At 49.6% G+C, this 23383-nt stretch overlaps 1 protein-coding gene across 1 annotated transcript; it reads right to left on the bottom strand.

Annotated features, from left to right (window-relative positions):
* Nucleotides 1-87: 87 nt before the first annotated feature.
* On the bottom strand, nucleotides 88-23351 carry LOC125696924 (aryl hydrocarbon receptor-like). The gene is given in 11 exon segments (XM_048953290.1): nucleotides 88-792; nucleotides 795-2296; nucleotides 2445-2586; nucleotides 2888-2997; nucleotides 3101-3303; nucleotides 3460-3584; nucleotides 3772-3850; nucleotides 5389-5478; nucleotides 8111-8229; nucleotides 19326-19513; nucleotides 23284-23351. Coding segments are annotated over 11 exon segments (2631 nt in total). The 5' UTR covers nucleotides 23325-23351; the 3' UTR covers nucleotides 88-760.
* Nucleotides 23352-23383: the final 32 nt, after the last annotated feature.

The following is a 23383-nucleotide window of genomic DNA, read 5'->3' as shown; positions in this document are numbered from 1 at the left end:
CATTTAATACCAGACCAGGTTGCCCAGAGCCCCATCAAACAAACTGTCACACCACTTTTTAATACAAACCACATTTTAATACACAACAAAGTGCAGTGAGTGAGTTGCAGTCCATCTCTTCTTCCGCCCTGACGCTGGTGAATGACATACAAAGAAACCACAGAGTGGAAAATGAGACACTGCCACAAAAACAATCCACGGATGCACAGACATAACACACACAATCGACATGCAAGCAATGGAGCAGCAGGGGTCAGCTGCAGCCCCCAGTGGCAGAGCGCTGCAAGGTTTGAGGCTGGTCAGTGTGTAAGGCTCACATCAGGTGCTTCTCCAGGCTGCTGCAGAAGGGTCCAGCATCGCTCTGCTGCCTGCACCCTACAGCTCAGCATCATCCCACCCAGTGCTGATGACTTGCTGAGGCCACAGGGCATCCTGCAGCATCCCTGCCTGCATCTGGTTTATTAAGGATAGATGGAAGGCTGATGGAGCTCTGTCTCAGAAACAAATTTTAAAGCCACAGAATCGGTCCTAAGCACAGAGGCAGGTGGCAAGCGCTGCCTCCCTTGATGCCTTTCTCATTGCTTTGGCAAAAACACACCATCCTCCATCTGATGGCATGGGTAAAGGTAGGGAGAAAACCAGGGGAAGGAGCCATCCCTGTGGTCTGAAGCACCTCTTTCCCTCCTTGGGTTCACGTACTGTGCACACAGCTGCAGTTACCTCACCCCACTGTCTCTCCAAAGATGCCCCCCACTGGCCCTCAGGTCCTGCAGTCCCCAGCACACACCTTCACTGGACATTGCATGCACAGAGGGGCTGCCTGCCTGCCAAGGAGGACAGTGGAAAGACAGCAGCTGGCTCACAGGAGGACGTCCTCACTCCCACCTCTGCAAAGGGAGATGCTGAGCAACTCGAACTCAATCCTGCCAGTGTTCCAGGGTGGTTTGTGCAAGGTAAAGCACTTGCAGGTATTTTAATGGCATCCCCAAGAAAGGAGTTCCCGTGCCTGAAGACACCCTGGCTCGTTCTGTACTCACGGTGACGCAGCATGATGTTGTCTGTCTGATGTGTGCCAGGGCCCTCACTGACCCCTAGCACAAGTCCCTGAGGTTGGGGCCATGTGTCCCTGCTGAGCACCTGCTTCCCATTGCAATGGGACTCTCTGGGGAAGCTCCCCCAGCTCTGGGAGCTGCTGGTCAGTGCAGTTTGTGATTCCACGGACGCTCCTGTTGCTCCCAGCTGTTTTGGAGCTGCCATCCAAGCATCCAGTGGGCAATCTTCTGGGGAAGTGCTCTTGCCCAAAGTGCTGCCCGGGTTTGCCCATACTGGGACATCATCATGCTGCTGGGACACTAGAGTGCTGGAGTCCAAGGGAGGTGGGCAGCTCAAGCCCATCAGAGTGCACTCAGACTGGCTCTGGCAATCAGGAATGACGGTGTCTATGGGAATAGAGGAAGAAAGTCCTACTTGAAACTCCAGTCCTGAGTTGACCAACTGATCTTCTGCACAGGGCTTGGTGCTGGAGCCCAAGGCATCCAGAAGCATCCTCTCCTCCAGACTGTCTGGGTTAATCAGGATCTGCTGTTCTGCTGGAGCAGAGCTGCCCTCTGACATAACGGAGTCCAGAGAGAGCACAACATCCTGGCCTTGTGCACCAGCTGCTTGGGGCTGCTGTGGGGCTTCTGGATTAAATCCCGAGTGCTGGAATTGAGCCACATAACACCCTTCCTCATTGCAGTGCATGAACTCCATGCTCTTTCCATCACGCTCCCTGACCAGCATCTGCTCCATGTAAGAGGGCAACTCACTGCTCAGCCTCTCACCAAAGTCCTCAGGTGGCAGGTCCTCCACGAACAAGCTAAGCAGAGCGTCCTCCCACTGCTGTAGCTCTGTACTGTCCATGCTGGGGCTCTGGGATACGTTTCCATCCACCTCACTCTTCTCAAAGAGGGTTTCAATATCTACCAGGAAGGAGCTGCTGTCCTTGTCATGACCAGCTTTTCCATCTTGGCTTGGTTCCTCAAGCTCAGCATCGAGATCTGGCAAGGTGAACTGAGGGACATCAGCATGGGAGAGAGAGATGGATGCATCCTGTTCCATCGTGGTCCCCAGAATAGAGTTGGGATCTACAGCATGCTGCTTTGTATGGGTGTCTGTCTTTGTCTGAAATTCCTCCTTAGCCTGAAAGGAGCCTAGGAAATTGGACTTTCTCCCATATATGATCGCTTCCCCTGTGGCAAAGCTGAAAGGCAGCTGAAGGCTTCGCTTTCGCAAACACTCCTCCCCTTCTTCGTTTCTTCAGAGTGGAGGAAAAAGAGAGGGAAACACAATGAGTATATTCTCCAGGCCAGGCAGGACCAGCCTCCAAGCAGCAAGATGGGAGCTCGCAGACTTGTCCAAGACCCTGGGCGAGGGGACGCAGCTGGAAACCCAGCCATACTCACGACAGGACTCGCTGCTGGGCGACGATGCAGTCAGGCTCACCCCCTTTGTACACCAGCCAGGCATTGGACTGCAACCACACCCAGGTGCCCCTCTTGCTCAGCACCCGGAAGACTGTTATCTCACTCTTCCCTGTCTTTATCACTGGGGCAGGGAGAAAAGAGAGGTGGCACAGAGACTCAGCTGGGCACCGCAGGGGCGTGGGCAAGTTGTGCCTAGGCACAGAAGCAAAAACTGCAGCCGGCACACCGTGCTGCATGTCAGGGTGTCCCTGCACAGGATGGCACTTTACCAGCTTCCTGTGCAGGTATCAAGCAGGACACCTCATCACAGCTCCTGCAGACCTCAGGAACACAAGGGAGCACGGCCAGGGCTGCACAGCTGCCAGCCCACAGACTTGCCACAGCCCCAGTGTCCCTCCCTGGTTGCTCCCCTCAGCACTCACCTCTCACATGGCTCTCTGCACAGTATATCATGTCGGCTGCGTGCACAAACTGGTACCCGGACCCTGTACTGCACAGCTCCTCCTCTGTGTAGCCCAGGATGACCTCCCCCCTGAGGGCAGAGCACAAGGCATGGGCACCCTGTGGCACTCTGGCTTTCTGTTCTGCACTTGTGGCCACGGGTTTTGCCATGATGAAGGCGGGAGATGCCATACCAGGAATCACAGGCAATGGGAGTAAAGTCCAGCTTGTGCTTTGACTGGAAGAACAGCGCCTTGCTCTGAATCTCCAGGATGGAGAAAGGCTGAAAGGGAGTCACGATGGCAAAGAGAGCGAGTGGAAGAGGCCCCAGGGACGTGTCTGATGCCCTCTTCTGCTGCCCAAGAAGAAGTTTCAAGCGTCCTTGGAAATTCAAGGTCTTGCAAAGGATGAGAAAACAAGGCAGGCAAGGTGAGGAAATAGGAGCTGGAAACCAGACTGCCCCAGCTCACATCTGCATGGGACACGAGTGAACACAGGCACGCAGCAATGTGTCCAGGGGTGATGCCAGTGCTTAGAGGCATCCTGGCATTACCAGAAATCCCAAGGAGTTAGCCAGCAAGCAGCGCAGGCGGCAGGTGAAGTTCCTCTCCATGCAGCCAGAACACTCAGGGCACTGGTGATTGGGGCTTCCTGCAACGCTGCATCCATCAGGAACGGCTGGAAAAAACAAGTGGAAAATGAAGCCACACCTTACAGACCTGCTAGGACACTGCAGAGCTGCAGGAAACCACACACCTGCTGGTCACAAGTGGTTCCCATGGATGGACGGCAGGTCCTGAGGTGGGGGTTGGACCTCTCTGGGGGTGACTAAGGCTGAGCCCACACTTCCCAGCCCAGCACTCACCGCTGTGCAGCTGGCAGTGGAAAGCAGCTCTGTCATCCTTGTGGATCAGCTCGTAGATGCTCTGGTAGATGAGATCCGACTGGAATGAGAAAATGTGGAGAGCAGGTAGCACCTAACAGGTACTGACCCCTGGCTTTTCTTTGCAGGTGGTAAAAGTACAGTTATTGAGGATAAAGAAATGGGAATAAAGGGTTTTGAGCACAGCACGGAGATGTACCAGATGAACCTCCACTAGGAATGGCAGGGATCAAACAGGCTCTGTCATAGAATGTGCTGCCAACCCACAGCCCACACACAGACTTTCCATTCCATCCTAAAGCAATGGCACGTTTTCCAACTGATGAGGCAGCAGAGAGAGGTTTAAGTTTAGAGAACAACAGAAGAGTGGTGAGGTCTGAAAAATACTTTTGTAAACAGAGCAAAACCTACAACTTCCTACTGTGTGAGAAAACATGTGCCAGAGCATGCCACAGGTACCAAAGGTGTGCCAAGAAGGCAGAGTGAGCCTGGGCAGCTGCACTATTAGTTGTCCCAGGTGCAAGTACAACCAGTGGGTATATGCTGGGAGAAACTGTACAGATATTAGTGACCTGAAACACACTGCTACCAGGAGAAATCCCCTGGGAAGGTATCTACCATTACCACACGCATGCTTGGTGCAACCTGGAGGTGTTTCTGCCTCAATTCTTTTCATCACATTAGAAATACCCATCCTTGTCCTGAACAGAAACTACCATTTGACTAAGCCTGTGGGAGTGTTCTGGTGCAAACCATCTTCCTAGGAAACACCAGCAAGTCCTCACACCTTCTACCTCCCAACACACACCCCTTCTTCGATAGCCATGTCTTGGAGCAGCCTTTCTCAGCCTGGTCCTGCAAAGTCGTGGCCCTGCTGAGCACACAGGCAGCTCAGGCCATCCTCTGCCATGTCCCTGTCCTCAGAAATGTGCCAGAACAGAACTTCCTGCTTAGCCAGACGTACAGGAGAAGATCACTCCCTGCCTCAGACAGCTGGTTTGGCCCACCTGCACATGAGGATCCTCCTACAGTGAGCTGGGAAAGGGTGCAAAGAGAACAAAGAGAGGAAAACATCAGTCTGCTGTTGAACCAAGAATCAGCACTGCCCACCTCACAGCTTTGTCTACAAAAAACTGAGTTTGGTAGCCTCATCGGGTTCCTGTTGACTCAGTCCTTTGAGCTTTAGAGGAATCAGAAATAATGGGGTGAATGGAGAAAGAGACCTTCTTTTTCTATGGCACCTCACATAAACCTCCAGGTGATGATGCTCACCACCGTGATAACCCCTACCGCCCTCTCAGTGAAGGTGGACGTGCCCATCAGCACGACACCACGGGACGAAAAGCTCACACCCCTCTCACAAAGAGGAAAGGATGTAATGCCTACCATTGCTCAGTTTGCATCTGTGGCTACTAAGCTCACAAGCACGTTTGTTGGCTTTCACAACCCCTGAAGAACACAACTCATTTGAAAACATCCATCAGAAGTGACCAAATTCTGGGCAGGGAGAGAAAAAGCACTGACATTGGCTGGCCAGCATCTCCTTCCCAGGCCTGTGCTGCATCCATGTGTGCACACTCAGGAGAAAATAGCACCCACCTGATGAAAGCCCAGATAGTTCTGCACGGTAGGGGAGACGTAGAAGATGTAGCCGTCTTCAGACACCGTGATGACAAACCCATTAAGTGCCTGAAAGTATAAATTGAGCCCAGAGTTACTCTCCTTAGCTTCAGTTTAGCAGCTGGCTGGCTGGACTATCTTAAAGTGCTGGTGTTATTTGGTGGGGAGGTCTCACAGCCAGCATGAGCAATGATCAGAGATAGCCTAGACATTTTGGGAAACCACTGTATTTTGTAAAACATCACCTGTATTCACATACAGGCAGGGCAACTACTGTATTAAGAGGCATCAGCTAAGAAGTACACGAAGTAAAGACCAAATTCAGCCGCTGTTATTGTTCAAATATCATCAAGCATCTGGAAATAGCAGCCACTCTGTACTTTGAAAGTCCAGAGGTGGCAATATCTGGAAAACCAAAGCCCAGATGAGGCCCTGGCAACTGTATTTGCAGTGTCTGACATGACATCCCCCATGCCCTGGACATGCAAACCGATGTGTCTTCTAGGAGCTAACGCCATCCCATCTAATCAGCCTCTGGTTACTCAGGACAACAGTCCCTTCCCGTTTGATTTCAGTCTTGTTTCTGACTAATGTCTCAGGAGTCTCCATACTTTCAAAGGTCCCCAAACACATCCTGGCATTCAAGTGCCACTGTGAGACACCAATCTGCAAAAATTCCTCTGTTCCGGCCTATGTTGCAGATGACAGAAGACAAGGCTTCACATGCAAGAAATGAAAACAAAAATCAACTCCATAAAACATCTTTGTGCTCACACCAACTGCCAGCTTCACTTTGTGCCTTCCACTCTACAATTGCATGTACATGGCCTGCAGTTAAATACATACCCAACCAGTAGCTACTTGCTTAAAAACAGCCTTTGTAGTCATTTGTGTCACATCCTTAGAAGTGAGGAAAACAAATCACAGAACCACACACAGTTTATGAACCTCTATGAAGAAGGCTCAAAAGTTCTTTCCCCCAGCCTTGCAATCCTGACATGAGTGCAACCTTCAGCGAGCTGGCAGGATTCCTGTGTGCTCGGGTAACTCCCTCTACCCCAATTTGCAATTCAGGGCAACTTCAAGTTGCTACAGTGGTAGAAGCATGATTTCTTAGTATGACAACAAACAAAGCAGACCACAGGTTGACCAGCTGCTAACACCAGAAGCTAGCAGGGATGGACAACTCGTGGTCCACCCTGCAGCTCATCCTAGGTGCGCTGTGATGGATGGGATGCTCCAGAACAAAGAGAACAAGGCTGGTCAATGGAATAAAAGGACAGAAAAATCAAAATCATTTTAATTATCTTGGATTATTTTAAAACCTGTTGGTTTAAGCATTTTGCTTGATACTATGCACATCCAGCAGGCAGGGAGACTGGTGTGTTCCCTTCATGTGCTGCAGCCCCCACCAACGAGCCCTGAGTCAAAGCTCTTGGCAAATTATAATGTGTGAATAAAATACTTTTTAAGGAAAAAAAAATGGGCAGCTCAGCTGTAGGGATTTTGGTCCTATTAACATCCCACATGCTATCCAGATGCCTTCAATCATCCACAGCTGCCAATGCTCTGATAGCTCAACAAATTGCCAGCCATCATGTGGCCTGGCTCAAACTCCTGGAGAGCACTTGGGAGAAGCCTCACAGAGAGAGTTGGGCAATTGCTGGCTCCCTTCTGGCTATTGTGTTATTCCTCCAATTCATCTGTGACTATCATACTTGTAGACATCTGAGATGAAGAATCATAGAGACATTAACATTGCAAAAGACCACTAAGATCATCTAGCCCAATCACCAAAGATGGGAGAAGAAAACTCAAGATGCAAAAAGCACAGGCACAGGGTGCCATAGTATCAGGATTAAAGCCACGAAGATTGAATGCCTTCTGCAGACCTGCCCTGCATCCACAAGGAGCGTCATATATTTTCACTTGAGATGCCTAAGTGTTTATTCAGCAAACAGCCTTTCTAAGGAACTTTTCTGAGCCATTTCCTTCTGGCTCACATTCACAGATTGCAGCCTGAGCTAGCAGCATTCCTGCCAGGTGAATCCCTGTCTCTTTGCTCTCTGACACTTGGCGAGGGCTGTTTCACTTGACATACACTGGCCTTTTCATAAGGCAAATTTGCACTGGCCATTGATTTTGTCCACAATAGCTTCCCAGATCCATCTTTCTTCATTTTGCTCTCAACTTTCAGACTGAGCCTGGGTTTCTTCCATTCCAGACAGCTGTGAACTCATGACAGGGAGCTCGTGTAGGGAAACCAATTCCTAGTGGACATGTTACCACACAGCTATCTCCTGGCTTCTCTTGGCATCCACTGGAGCATTAGGAACGCACCACCCTGGAAATTCATTGGGATCATTCCCTACACTGCTGTATGTGATGCCTCTGCACCCTTCTGGACAGAATGGACAAGCTTGCATATTGGTACCTGCCACACTGTAAGCTAAGCCACAGCAAACTGAATGAGTGAAAATGAGCCAGGCAGTGCCTCCAGTGCCCTTCCTGAGGTGCTCAGTGCCTGCTCAGGATGCAAAGATCACAGTGAAGCACCTCCTGGCAAAAAAGGGTCTCCTCTTGCTCTACAGCTGGGACCACACATCCCACTGCTGCTGGTGCAGTCTGATGGGCAGGGCCCAGACACTGTGTCTGGCAGGAGCTAACGGACAACTCCATCGACCAAACCAGGGCACGGTACCTGGAGCAGCAGGTCCCCCTCTGGAAATGGCTCCCTGTTGATCTGCAGATGTGTCTGTCCATTCCCTCCTGGGGCTCTGGGCTGATCCAGCATGCAGCTGCCAACATCCGTACCTACAGCTGCAAGTAAGGCAGCAAGAAATCAGTGTGGATAGGCAAACCGGGAGTCTCTCCCTCCACCTCTTCCTCCTCCCCTCCATCTCAGTTTTGCTTGTGAATGGGTGCATCATGCGTGTGCAGGCAGCTCAGAGGAAAGAGAAAGAAGTTCAGAATGGGTGGGAACTGGAGCACAGCCCCTTTACAAAGGCATCCTCACTTGCTCAGCACTTCCTCTAAGATGGTGTCTTCCCTGCTCAGTTCCATTTCTGGGAAATCTTGCTTCTGCCAAGGTCTGAATCAGGAACAACAGAGGGGAGTAGAGTGTGACAGGTTGGGAAATGCAATCACCACAGTAAGAAATCTTTAGCTCAGGGCCTGGTAGAGCTGGAGCTCACCACTGTGGGCCAAGTGCTACCCCATTCTTAGCTTCAAGCTGCCCCAGTGCTGTGAGAACTGCAGCGGAGAAAGGCCCTCCTGCCTTCGGGACTGATGAACCTGTGGCTGTGAGCTTCCCATGCTGATTCACAGGCTGCTTCAAGCTTCCTTGATCAAAGCCTTCAAGGCAACACCCACAGGTGCAGCTGATACTGGAGGAAAGGTAGGAAATGAGGAAAAACCATAAACCACCCTAGGTCTGACCACACATTTAATCCATCCCATGGCAACAGATTAACTCAGGACCACTTCAGACGCCTTCAGGCCTTGGGTAATGATGGGTGATGCACAAGCAGCAGCCACGTCCCCTGTCATTCCTATATTTCATGCTCAGTCTCTCAAGGGCATGGCATGGTCTCCCCAACCCCAGCATCCCCTGGGTGAGTCAGGTCAGCTCATTCCCCAGATCAGCATTTCCCCATGTGTAAGCTCACATTTTTTCCTGCAGGGGAAAACCATCCTGTGCAGACACTTCCCAAACAAGCAAGAGGTTGATCAGCCTGGATGAGGGATGCGAGCCCTCTGGGAAGGGTTTAGAAAGAAAAGGTTCGACATCTAAAGGTGTTTCAAAAAACAGATGCAAGGCAGCCATGAGACAGAAGCCCCCACCAGGCAGTGGGGGATCACAAGCCCATTTTGCAAAGCTTTCAAAAAGTCAACGTCCTTACAAATCAGGACGAAAGCAAACCAAGAGGAGAGCTTCTCTCATGATTGCCAAGTGATCCACATGGAAAAATATCCAAAGCCCATTTGTACCATTGGTATGACTTCAATTTGCACATGATGGGGTGGAATAGTTTCAAAGCAAAACTTTTTTTTTTAAATTTATTTTTCTTCTTTTGAAGTGCTGACTCCTCTCTGAAGCATTGAACTAGGGCAGGAGAATTCAAAAAGAAACCAAGTTCTTCCAAAACAAAGCTCCCAAAGGGTGGAGAGGATGCACATGGTCCCCAGCTTTTTCCCAGCAGCATTCAGCATGGAGAGCTGCAGCAAGCCAGAGGGAGCAGCATCCAACACAAAACACCTGCTTGCTCATTTTTACTGTTTCCAGCAAAATGATTTCACCCTCCCCTCCCCACTAGCAGCACAATATCCATCTTCTCAAGGGTTTTTTTGATTTCTCCTTGGAGATGCTCACTTCCCCCTACATTCTCAGTGGCAGAATGGTTCATTTCTGCACAGTTGTGCTGGAAAACTGCAGATTCTGCCTCCTATGGGGCGTTTAGGCTGGCCTGGCTTGGGTAGAAGGCTTAGGGGTACAGAGAGCCAGTGGCAGGCCCCAGGAGCTGCTATTGAGCTGTCTATTTCCATCGGTCTGATACTTTTAGTTAGGTCTTGGGACTGCAGATGACTTTGCTGCTGGGCTGAGGCTGTCCTCAGGAACCACAACCATTCCTCAGTGGTCTGCAGAGTCTGGAGAGCTTCTGTAGGGGAAGAGCCTGCTCACCTCCAGGTGATGACCCTCTTAACATGTCCTAACTGACTACTTTGTTTCCCCAAGCTCTCCATAACTTTCCCCAAGCACCTGCAGTGATGAGCCTGGAACAAAGCATCCCTACGGCTTTTGCCCCTCCAGGAAGATTTCCAAACTCATTCACGCTCAAACTGCCAAGAACCACAGGGGCTAAAAGTGATCCCACAAGAGATGGGAGATGAGAACAGCCACACAGAGGACTCCAGGCCTACACAACAATCAAGGGATACAGAGGCTATTTTCAATCATTTTAGCTTGGAAGGGAAACAAATCCTTTTAATCAAAGAGCAGAAAAACCACCCCATTTGCACCCACGAGAGAGAGGGAGCACTTGTGAAACATCTGCTCAAGGCACGTTACCTCCTGGGGGATTTCACCAGCACATAAATCCACTCCCATCAGAGACAGCTGGCAGAATTGCTGCCCCACAAAAGGCAGTGCTCCCACTGCACGTGCTGGCTGGCTCTGCTCACTGATGACACAAGCTGATGGCTTCAAGCCCCCTGCCCTCCTGCAGCTGCGAGGCACTGCTGGGTGACAGAGCTGACAGGCAGTGCTGTGCGCTGGGTAAGTCACCCCCAGTTTAAGACACACATTATAGCATAACATTGAGACTCCCACAAGAAACAGTTGAGATCAAAAAGTTCATCCCATTAAAACAAACCCCAAGCCTGCCTGAAAACCATTTAAAAGAAGTGTTGTACTTCATTCCCTTGCATATCCCCCAAGCCCAGCATGGGAGCACAGAAGTCACCGCTGATTCTTTTTGCCCTTTCTTCCTTTCCTTTACTAGACACCCTGCTTCCATATCCACTGAAAAATGAGCATAAAATAAGCTTCTGTTAGTTTTTAAGGCTAATGCCAGAAAATCTCAGCACCCTGGTGAATCACATAGCAAGGATTTCCAGGAAAACCAGCAATTAATGCAAGACAGGAGATAGCATGACACACAAGTGATCTGCAGTTACTACACAAATCCCTGGCACTTGTTGAAGTAATTTAGGGACCATTCATGTCTTCATTGGGCTGGGAAAGAGGCTTTTGGTGTGCAATGTTAAAGAAGAGGGGAGGAAATACAGCCAGACACAGCAGATCCTGGTGCCCGTGAACTGCACATACATCCCCAGTAGCACTCTGCTGGGTTGGTGATCCTTGCCTTCAACAGGAAGTTTCTAAGCTTTGCAGTGTGGAGAAAGAATGAGAAGAAGGAGCAAAGCGATCAAAACTCTTCACCTTTTGCTCATTGTATTATTGAGACAAATTATAGCAGTGTGACCACAGAAGCTGACATGTCCCTTGCAAACTGGCATAGCTTTGTCAATGGGAAAAAATACATTATCAGTAAAAGATCCTGGGGTCAGTCCTGTTCCCATAGGTTGAGTTACACCAGTCGGAGATGAGAGAATTCACCTACAGCAAAAATTCCCCTTTGAACAGATTCTGGGGATGTTTGGTACCACAAAACCAGGAGCTCCCAGATCTTCCAGTAACACCATGCTGCTTGTAACTGTTTTCCTCTTGGACCCAATCCTAAACCCAACAAATTAGCACCAACTTTCTCCACCATTGTTCAACCATTGCACAGTGCCAAGCAGAGCAGGTACACATCATCCAAGTAAAACATCCTTCTGCAGGTAAATGCCAAATCCACAGGTCAGAAACTGTTGCAAGAAATCATCCAGTATTCTCCCAAACAGTGCATGAATCCCTGAGGGAGCCCACGCCACCCCCTCCAACCTGCTGCTACGATCCTGCAGGACCTTGCCCACAGACTTGACTTCCTTCATTGAATTAGTTACTTTAAGACTAGATGCCTGCAACTCTGGGTTATGGGAATAACAAGCAATAAGGAGGTGAATAGAAAAGCTGTTTTAATGCTGGCTGCAGTGGTGCCCCACAGCAGAGCATTACAGAGTCAGACAACAGCAGAGGTTGGAAAGACCTCCTGAGATCTCTTAGGCCAACCCTCTGCTCTAGCAGAGTAAGTCCCCAGCACAGGCAGGGGCCTGGCATCTATCCCTCCTAACTGCACAGTGCAGGGACAGTGAGTGTCCCATACTGCTGGTGGGAAATGTGGACATAGGAGAACACATCCTGCAACTCTTTGTCAGATTAATGGTGTTCCAGTGGGGCATCAGCTCCCTCTGATGACAGAACCATACTGCTCAGCTTATCCCCAAGGGATCACAGAATCACAGAATTGTAGGGTTTGGAAGGGACCTCCAGAGATCATTGAGTTCAGCTCCCCTGCAAAGCAAGCCCCCTACAGCAGGCTGCACAGTTGGGGGTTTTGAATATCTCCAGAGAAGGAAAATCTGCAGCCCCCCCCAGGCAGCCTGTTCCAGTGAATGCATTTTTGCACCAGCACCTGCTGGTGCTCAATTGCTTGTCTGCAAAGGGCAGCTAACCTTCCCCAGGCTGACACAGGGCTGTGTGTGGGCCAATGGGTCACAGGAGGTACCTTACTATTGGCCATTGGTTTTATGAGCTCCAGAGCGTGGTCTTGTACTTGGAGGGGGCTTTCTACTGCAGATGCTGCCACCTGCATGACCTTAACCTGGGACAGTGGTATAGCAGCACACACCCTGAGCGTGCCACCTCCACCTGGCAGAACATTTTAAGCTCTGGGTTCTGTTTTTGTTTTGTTTTTGCTGCTCTTGTCTTTAGCACAGCCAGAACTTTGCCACATCAGCAATTACTCCAAGATGTTTCTCCACAATCCTCAGCATCTGCTTCTTTTGTTATGCGAACTCTAGAAAACAAACCCCAGCACAGATCTCCAGCTAGCTGGAGGCTTTCCAAGCCACTCAGCACTAGACAAATCCATCCCAGCTTTGAGGTCTCACTGTTTGCAGCAAGTGGGGGTCCCACCACATCAGGAGTCCAGGGCACCCAGCAGCACTGCAAACGCAGAGCCAAGCTTTCCTCCTTTGGCATACTCTCACAAAGATGAGGATCGGCGAAGTCCCTCCATATTTATCCAGAACACTGTTGGATCCAAGTCCAAGGAGCAACCACTGCAAATTGCTGTTTGTGGACAGAAACGCGGTGAGGTTCATCTATCTTTTACAGAAGTAACAAAAGTGACTTGAAGTGACTTTTTCTTTTGATGGTTTGACTGCTAAGAAGCCAGAATGGGCCAACTGTAGGGAGAAGTAAATGAAAAACTGGACAGTGGTTCACCCTGTTCTCATAGCACCTGAGAAGAGTTCCCAGATGTAGAGCAGCGTTGGCATCACAGAGCTGTTCAGAACAAAGCCATCCTCCAAACTGAAATGTGGGCTGTCATCAAGTTGTCTCCCAGAGGTAGAACTCTAGTTGCTCCTACTGCTAAAACACATCTGTGCTTGAAACCATGTCACAGCCTATGACGGTAAAGCACAATCTAGCTTACTCATTGAAATAAATCCTAGTAGGCAGGTTTCAGTAGCACCAGAGTTGTCCTTGCTATCCACCAGCACTCAAAGGCTATATTCAATGAACAAAGCTTGGAAGAGATCAAGCCCTGAACCTTGCCATGTTTTTCCCATATAACCTAGGGAAGGACTCAAGTTTTCCTACTTATAGCAGGCTCTAACAATGGGAGTCTTGTGGTGTTCAGAAGAAGAGTGAACACAGGACTCCTCCACTGTTACAGGTTCCTGCTTGCCCCAAATGCATGGAGCAAGCTGTTTACTGTCTTGCTGGCACTTGACATGCACCAACTGGGGACCACCAGAACTCAACACATACACCTCTCATATGCTGAGACTCAGATGGTGCTGCACCACACTATTCCTTGGAGAATGAGGAGATCAATCCAAGCCCATCGAATCCAAGCTGGGAGCTGGGCTAGGCTAGCCTGGGGAAGGCTGTAGGCAGAGCTCCCTGTGGCTCTTATGCACCTACAGGAGTAAAACAGGCAAAGCAAATTCAAAGCTAAGTCAGTCCAGAGTTATTACCCTGCAATAACATCTGATTTCCAAACAGCACCATGCACCAGGACAAAGTTCAAGTAAAAAATCAAAACAAAACGATGACAAAAAACCCCACTGTTTCTTTCAACTTTCAAAAATGAGATCCTTGTGAGCTTCCAGCTGCAATCGTGCTGACCAGGATCCTAAGCAGAAATCATGATAACAGTGACCCTTCTCCAATCCAGCAGAGGACTCAGAAGCATCTACCCGTCTGCTGCCCATGCACTCAGCTTGGCTGTCCTCTTGCTGTGCACACTGATGACCTCTTCCTCATGTCCCAAGAAAGACAAGGATGAGCCAAAAGCAATGTTATGCAGGAATAATGCAGGGATATCTCAGGAGGGACATGCAAGCTTCATACCAGGTAAGAACAGAAAAGCCACGGCGATGCCAGAGGTTTGGAAAATCATTTCCCAGAAAGTTTGGTCATTTATTCCTTTTCTGCTTTGAGTTTGTTGATATGAATGGGCAGGAGGGGTTACCCTATCCCATGCTAAGCATGCTGGCTGGGTATGCAGAGCTCTGACACAGAGCAAAACTCGCCTCTAGGTCACTGAGCCTGCATGCACCTGACATGCAAAGCATGCGCCTGGCTTGTTCTGTCCAGCAGATAATGCAGTCTTGCACAAGTCATGATGCAAACACTTACAGTAGGCACAAAAATCTGTACAACAAACCCAGCTCTAAATCCAACACATATAAGGGCATCTAGGCTTGTTCCCTCAAAATGACAGCCTTGCTTGGAACAAGATATAACCTGGTGGGAACAGCAGGAAATGGTCACTTCTTCCGTGAACTGTAGTCAACCCCCAAGAGGGCACAGATCAATCATTTACTAGACAGAAGGTGCAGAGCTTGTCAGAAAACATTAACCATCCTTGCCAAGCTTTCAGCCCATCTATACACGTCAGTACCGTTTCTGTCAGGCTTAGAAGAGGTCTTACAAAACATTTCTGAAACATTCCTCTCTGCTTGTTTATGGCACTTTGCAGGGCAGATGATTTATGGTGATTTGGGGCAGCGTCACAACTGCCACGTGCATTTTCATGAGTGTGCTGGTAAATGCACTAGTTTTCCTGCTTCAAACGTCCAGGTAACAGCTCTCACTGGTTTAAGAATAGAACAACCTGCTCTGATGAAGAGCTTCTGTCAGACAAGCTTAACCCATGAGCTGCAGTAGGACAGAGGCCAGGGATGTGACCTTACAAGGCACAGCTACTGAATGCCACTTGCATTCTGGTGTTGGACATGCAAACCTGTCACAGCCAAAGCATGTTTCTGAACACTCACACAAAGCCTGACCAGCTCAGCAGAAGCTAGCCTCCAGGAAGGCTTCCCTAGTAACTCAAGCAGGTGTTGTATGCTCTTCAGGTCAGCTTGCTCTTCTCCATCTGGGGAGCAAGGTACATGGATCCCTCCATCAACACTAAAAAGAAATCAGATGAAGGTCTGTCACCTCTGCAGGGTCTTCCTGAGAAAGTTTCCAAACCAAAAAAAGCTGTATTGGGATGAAATATGAAGAAGAAATATGGCCAATGAATGCATGCAGGTTGGCCGAGAGGATTGTTCCATCCATCTCTCACCAGTTTCTCCCTAAACATTTGAATTGAAAAGAAGAAGGTGAAGAAATACACCACCAGCACCAAAAAGCCAGACCCGGGAGCTCTGTAACGTATAAGACCTGGGATCTCAGGCAGTCCAAGACTATGCTTTCCATGAATGTCTGTTTATTGCAGTCACGAGTGAGTAGAGAAGGAGTGTAACTGATCTTGAACTGCCTCAAGATCAGGTGGACCAAACCCTGAGCAACTTGACCTATCTTGGACTAGATGACCTTTAAATGTCCTTCCAACTCAAACAGCTTTATGGCTCTGTGAAAGGCTGCAGGTGAAATATGCAGGTGAAATACAAAGCAGAAAGTAGCACAGAGAGATTAGATAGTGAGCATGAGTCCCGTATCTGTTCACACCTGCTTTCACATGCAAACTCCTGCTCCAAAGCGCTGAATATCTGCTGCTTTGGCTTCAGGTCTGTGCAGGGATCTCAGTCTCGGATGGACTTTCTGGTACATTGCAAGAACCACTTCTAGCAGTGGGATTTTTACTTCTAACCTACAGCACAGCCTGCGTGGGCACACAGCCAGGATTGCCAGCACCCGCCTCGCTGCCAAACCGGTTATAACCACGTACTTTGGCTCCACACAGAACACACAAACATTTCTCCTAGGAGAAGGGGCATGTGCCTGGACTCACTAAAAACATTTGGAAAGGAGCTCTATCAATATGACACAAATCAGAATGCCTGACTGGGTGCTGAAGGGGACAGCAAGGGATGGAGATGCTCGCCAATGCTCTCCTGCTGCTTCTGCAGGAGGGAAGGCTGCATGAAATGGAACACACCCAGCAGCAAAACTGAACCAGAGAGAGCAATAGGAATGATTTTGTTGTCTTCTCCCACAGCGCCTGAGATGATAAACCATAGGCAGGTTGCCATGACTCCTTGATGACACATGGCTTCAGCAGACAGGGCCAGAACTGACGTTGATCTCAGTGAATCAGTAGAATGATCTGAAGTCAAACAAGATTAGTTTCAAAGCAAACATGGGCAAAGCAAGGGAGAGGAAATAAATCAAGGGCACAGTGCCCAAATGGCAGTAATTGGGCTGGCAGAAGGGCTCTGCACTACAAGGATGGGTTTCAAGCTGAATGTGAATATACACGATGATGATTGCTTTTCTAAAGCAGCTCTCACCCTGGGAAAATGCATGCTGAGAGCACACAGTGGGATGCACTCCTGCTCAAAGGCAGAGACCCAGCTGAAGTGTGCTCGGCAAGGAGTCCACTCATGGTGATGTGCATCCCTAGCTGGAAGGGCCCAGGGAGAGCCCCAGGGGACAGCTTACAGACCGGGCATAGGGCAAAAGCCAGGAAAGTTGAGTTTATTTGTCCTAGAGGAAAGATGACTTAGGAAGAGTTTTGGAGTGTAGAAGAATGCTGGTGGCTTTCTGACCTCAGTGTGCTCTGCCTTCATCTTCCCTGAAACAGCACAGTTGGGTCCATCACCTCTCCCACAGAGCACAAGGCACTGGTGAAGAACCATGTGCCTGTCCCTGTCCCCTCACCATGCCAAGCTCGTCTCCCTCAGCTGCAGGACAAGCACTGCTCTGCAGTATTTACCTGCCCTTGTAAACAAGTTATGAAAGCAATCCCCAGCTGCCTTTCTGGCTTTATTTGTGTTGCAGTCTGAAGTTCACGTCCCACCAGCAGGGAGGTGACTCATGAACACGTGGAGACAAGCCTGCCTGACAGGCTCTGTATGGCTGTTTCACTTCCTACCTGCTGCAGAGCCCCATGGCACTGGTACAGAGGGACAGCTGTCCTCCTTTGAACATCAACCAAGCAAGGCAGGTTGATGTTATGCCACCACCATCACCTTGCACAGCAGTAGCATTCCAGACCTACCTTGCCCTCACAGCGTTAGGCTGCATGTCAGCGGGGACCTAACCACCCAGGGGGCTGAATCCTATTTCCCAGATTCGTTCCCCAAATAGAAGACAGAGGAAGACATTTAGCAAGGCTTGCTGTCTGTGCAGAATGGCTTCTGAGGAGCCCAACAGTATCGAAAGCACATACAATACTACACACACAGCAAGTATTCCTCTGTGCACATGCAGCCAATGTGACATGCTCTCCTTGTGTGGCAAGGTGCCTCCTAATAAGTTCAGCCTCCTAAAAGCAGTTAACCTATGGGAAAGCAGTAAGGAAACACTGAGCACCCCATGATACCAGAAGAAAGGAAGCTGTGCATGACAAGTACAAGGCAACCTTTGCTCCCCAAGGCTGAGTTCATCCACAGCAAAGGCAAAGTCTGCAGGAACAGCTGGGAGCCATCAGCACAGGACTTTTAATCAGTAGTAACTATCTTAGATACACCAACTACCGCTGAAAATCCAGAAGGCAATAGCTGCTGTAGGGGAGCCATGAGCAGGAGGAAGGGAGCTACACAGGGCTTCAGAGGGGCAAATGTAAGGAGACTGGTCTTCCAGGCATATCAGCTCAACATTCCACTCTGCAAAATCAGACAGGGGTCCCTTGTTATGAGCCATCATGCCCCATTTCACAGAAATGCTCATTTCAGACCTAGAGGATCCACCACAGCCGAACCTAGCTGTGCCAGGCAGGCAAACAGCAGTGAGCCTCCAATGTACACATGAACTCCAGGAAGAGCAGGAAAGAAATGAGCTAACAGTGAACATGTGCCTTAGGATCAACTTTGCTTAACCTTCCATCCACAGGGCATCAGGGTGACAAACAGAACAGCCCTGCATTGGATTTCCTACCTATGCTTGACCAGAAGAGATGCAGCAGCCCACAGATCCCTATAATGTAAAGAATTTTTTGAAAATTTTCACATGGATATCCCCTTTCCCCCATCCACGTCCTGTGTGGGCTCCTGCAATGTCCTTCCTGGACATTCCTGGTGCCCAAGTTGTCCTTGCTTTCCCAAGGTTGTTTCTTTTCAGGGACTTGTAACTCCCTGAAGAGGTTTAGATCTGGATATGAAGCAGTCAAAAATGAAGGGCATTCTTTCCAGAAAGGACAAAAAGTGTTTTCTCTGGAAGATTTGAGGGATTGATGTCCCGTGATCGTATCTCCCAGCAACCACTGCCTACACATTTTAGGAGACGTGGCACTTTTCTCCCCAGTTTTCCAGATTATCTTTGGTCCACTGCTAAAGATGCAACATCGATGCAGCATTTAAAAGAGGATTATAAACAGGAGGGGAATCAACTTTTTACAAGGGTAGACAGTGACAAGACAAGGGGAAATGGTTTTAAGCTCAAGGAGGGAAGATTTAGATTGGATGTCAGGGGGAAGCTCTTTACAGAGAGTGGTGAGGTGCTGGAACAGCTGCTCAGAGAGGCTGTGGATGCTCTGCCCCTGGAGGTGTTCAAGGCCAGGTTGGATGGGACCCTGGGCAACCAGGTCTAGTACCAGATCTGGAGGTTGCTGGCCCTGTCTGTGGCAGGGAGTTGGAAGTCAGTGATCCTTGAGGTCCCTTCCAACTCAAGCCATTCTGTGATTCTAAGATTAACATTCAAGGGTTTGATATCACAATCATCATCCTGTCTTCAGGGGATACAACTCTCCACCCCAAAGCAATCATCACTTCAGGATGGGATGTGAACAGTGCAGCAGGGATTGAGCCCAGGTGCTTTCCCACTCCTCTCAACCCTGACACAAGGCACTTACCCGTAAGATAATTCTTCACCTTCAGGTATCCTACCGTCAGTCGCAGGGTGGAGAGTTTATCAAACCCGGTGCATACATCTTCAGAGAAGGGCAGCAAGCCAGTCAGCTTGTTCAGTTCCTCATTGAGTCGATCTCGATGCCTCTTGGAGGGGCTGGACTTCACCCCCTCAGGAGGTGGTGGTTTGGGGCTGGAAAAGGCAAAGCAGAGTTTGATTAAGTGTGTCCAACAGGCTCTTCCCAACCCCAGAGCTGATGTTACTGCAGCCATAACAGTAAAACACTGACAGATCAAGGTAAGGCCATGAGATAGTAAAAGCAAGCCCCAACAAAGCCATGAGGCTGGGGACAACATGGCCATGCCAGCTGGACACCTCGTGCAGTCCCTGGTTGATGTCCTCCAGTGGGAACATGGAGAACCTTAACGTGTCAGCAGAATACTACAGCCTTGCTCCCATTACCAAGCCTTGGCAGGGAAAGGGACACTGAGTGGAGACCTACAAGCCATCAGAACATCTCTTGGGGGTCTCACAAGAGCATCTTCTGGTCCAGTTAGACTCTTCCACCCTTGCTCCTTCCTCTTACTCCTCATCCTGCACCCATCCCACATGGCAGGCCCCTTCCCTGTCACACTTCACATGCTCACATAAGCTCCTCAGGATGGCAAGTGCTAGCTGAGCTCCTCAGGGGATTCTACCAGCAGTCCTGCCCAGGGCCTGATCAGCACATGGCCAGACACTGGCAGTGAGCAGACGAACAGATAGTAAGAATGAAAAGTAAGAAGGTCCAAGAAGATGTTTTTGAATTTTTCTTAGATCCTTCTAAGTTGTCCTCCTGCAATCACATTTATCATCTTACGCAGAAGGAAGCCCCACAACCAGACTTCTTTTCTTAACTGATGAAGAAGAGTGTGAATGCTGAGCCTGAATCCATTCCTTTACTTGTTAACTGATGCTACAAAGGGAAAGCACACATGAAAATCAAAAGTAGTACTTGGATGAAGAGATACCACATAAGGTGGTTTAGGGCACAGCACTTAGAAAGCAGCCTTTCCAAGCTTATGATCTCTAATCCTTTCATATGGGCACTTCCAAACTAAACATCTGATGCCAGACTTAGGTTCTGGGACAAACTCTGAGCTTGCAGGTTCTGTGAGAGCAGCTCTTGTCTGTCACAAGCTGGCTTGGAGAGCCAATCAGCTGCAGTTATTACACACTCACCACCACTGAAGTCTCAGCCACAGTGGTTAGAGGTTAGCTAATGACTTACATGAATCTGGGATGTCACCTTGTCTCTTTTGGATTCCAATTTTTTAGCTTGAAGAAAAACGGTTTGGATTTCATGAGGAACCCACACCCCACTCTGTATTTGGTTGAATTGCATCTCCTAACATGCAATCTGTGTTGTTTTGATGTAATTTGTGTAACCACAAACTCTACCTCCACAAAGCAGCTTCAGATAACAGGATCTGCCAGTATTTAGAAGCAATTTAAGCTCTCCCCTCTAATACTGCTCTCAAATCCCATCTGGCAGGACTGCTCACACGTGTGACAACAGAGGAAATGAGTACTAAATGAAACATAACGAGGTGTCCGTTGAATTTTCATTACAGAGAGCTACTGATGGGTCTAAACAGGGATGGAAAATTTCTCCAGAAAACCTCAGTCGGGCTGTTTTGTAAGATGAGAATCAGGATGGACAGACCTTGCTTCTAGAGAGATTAGGTGTAACTCATCACCAAACTTATTTACACAAGCCAAGCAGAACACTGGCACTGATGCTTTGATGTACTCTGTTAGCCACTGGCTTAACAGCCCTTCTGAAACTGCAGTCATCAGGGAAGAAAAATGAAATAGCTTTCAATTAGAGCATCAAGGAAAAAAACAAGCAATTCTGTAAGTAATTCTGACTTTCCTCAGGTATCTTTAAGGAAAAAGATTTTTCTTTTTCTTTAAAGATATCTGAGGAAAGTCATATATATATATATATATATATATATATATATATATATATGTATAGTATACACACTCGCTACACAGGCACGCTCCACAGAAAGAAGAAGGGAGCCAAGCAGGCAGTACTGCTCTTTATGGAAGGGGAAATATACAGAGACATAGCAGGGTCTCCTGCTATGGAGGAGCACTGATGGCACTTGCATAAGTGGGGTGTATGGCCAGCACCAAAGCACTGCAGGGAAAGGGCAAGAGGGCTGCAGAATTGCACTGGCCCATTCATGTAGGCCAACGCCATGCCCTGCAGCACTGGATCTCCAAACCATCCTCCATGGATGCCAGAGAGAAACGTCTTCTGGGTGCTCTTCACTCTCTGTGCAGTTATGAAGCTTTAAAATGAAGCCAGCAGGAAAACTGACAGCCCCCATCACACACACATAGCCTGGGAAAGACACAGACATGAACACAACCATGTTATTAGCCACCAGAGAATCTGCACAGGTGAGCACCGTGGGGAAACCATGCATCCCCTGAAGGCAGAAACTTTGTCTGCTAATGTGTTTGACTTTCTGTCCTTAAGGGTTCTGCCTGTAACCTGCTGGCAAATCCTTCTGGCAAGAGAGTGGGAGCATCTCCAGAGACTGTGAGAGCCCCAGCAACTGGAGCTGCAGGGCTGCCAGGATGCTGGGGGGTGACCAGGACTTTGCAAGGGACAAACTCGCACATGTAAGGAACATACCCAGGCAGTGCTGGGAGAGGCGGTGATGGATTGATGGTTGGCCTAGATGATCTTAGAGGTCTTTTTCATCCTTCATGATTCTATTATATCTCATCTCCTCTCTTCTTTTCCTCCTGCTATCCACTCTGTGCCTATCACCACTACTAAAGGAGACGTCAGGGTGTTTGAGCCGTGGGGTAGGGTGAGGGACATGCCAGGATATATGAGGGATAAGCCCAGGCAATGCCCGGGTGATGACTCAGTCAACTCCTAAAGAGCCCAGAACAGTGTCTGTGCCATTCAGTCACAGAAGGGTCCTGCTGTCACCATTTTGGTTTGATTGGTGTCTGGTGTCTCAACCAGTTCTAGACTGGAGCCAACTACAGCCCTTCTCTGGGTTTGGGCTGGACAGGTGCCTGTGTCCTGCCAAACCTGCTGAGATTCCCTGTCCCTAGGGCAGGCTCCATGCACACTTCCCAGGCATTGTGTGGGGTCTCGGGGACAACACACTGAGAACTGGCAACTCTATGCCTGCACAAGCAGTGAGAAAATGTCTTGGGAGGGTCTGCATCCCACAAGCAATACTTGCTTTCAGTCTCCCAGTGCAGAAACGGTGCCAGAGTCCATGATGAAGCTGCTGAGAAAAAAAGCTACAGCCCCTGCATTGGCCAGGGGGAGCAAGGACATGTGGAACACATGGCTGTGAGCAGGATAAAGGCTGCAGTGCTGCCTCTCCGGCTGCCCTTTGGATGAGGAACCCTGCCGAAGTGTGGCACTTCTGCAGGCTGGCAGGAACTGAGGGTGCCCAGCACCACATCCAGGAGGATTGTGAAGAAACACTCCTTCCTCCATCGCAGGCTCGAGCTCAGCTCATCCCTGCAGACCTCAGAAGCAGGCACCTGAGCCTTCCGTGTGCCTGCCGATCTCAGGCCGGGGCGACTGCAGCAAGTTGGGAGGAGTAGAGCACAAAAGTTGGGAAACAGCGTCGGACCGTGACGAAGCCCCGCGTCTGAGTTTCTGAGGGCTGGGGAACTTCGGTCAATAGGGACCGCCGCACAGTCAGCCCGCATCTGCAGCCAAGCACAGCCGAGCATCCCCAGCTGCCTCCAGAAACAGCGCGGGCTGGCTGCCGTTTTACTTCGCCCAGCAGCTCAGCCTCCAGCAGCCAGCACCAGCAGCAAATAACGCTAAGCAGGACGCAGAGCAGCCCTGCCCGCTTCCCCGGGCTCGCCCCGCAGCAAGCTCCCGCCCGCCCCTCAGCCCCGCGGGCAGGGTCCCCCTCCGCACCCACCTCCTGGGCACCGGCTTCTTTCTCTTCCTCCCGGCGTACATCTCGCCGGCAGCACCGAGCACCGCCGGCAGCGCCCGAAGGAGGAGTTTAAATGGGAGTG

The sequence above is a fragment of the Lagopus muta genome, chromosome 8 (genome assembly GCF_023343835.1).
Source record: "Lagopus muta isolate bLagMut1 chromosome 8, bLagMut1 primary, whole genome shotgun sequence".
Lineage (NCBI taxonomy): Eukaryota > Metazoa > Chordata > Aves > Galliformes > Phasianidae > Lagopus > Lagopus muta.
The sequence above is the reverse complement of the archived record's forward strand: the minus strand, read 5'-3'. Positions and strand labels throughout refer to the sequence as shown.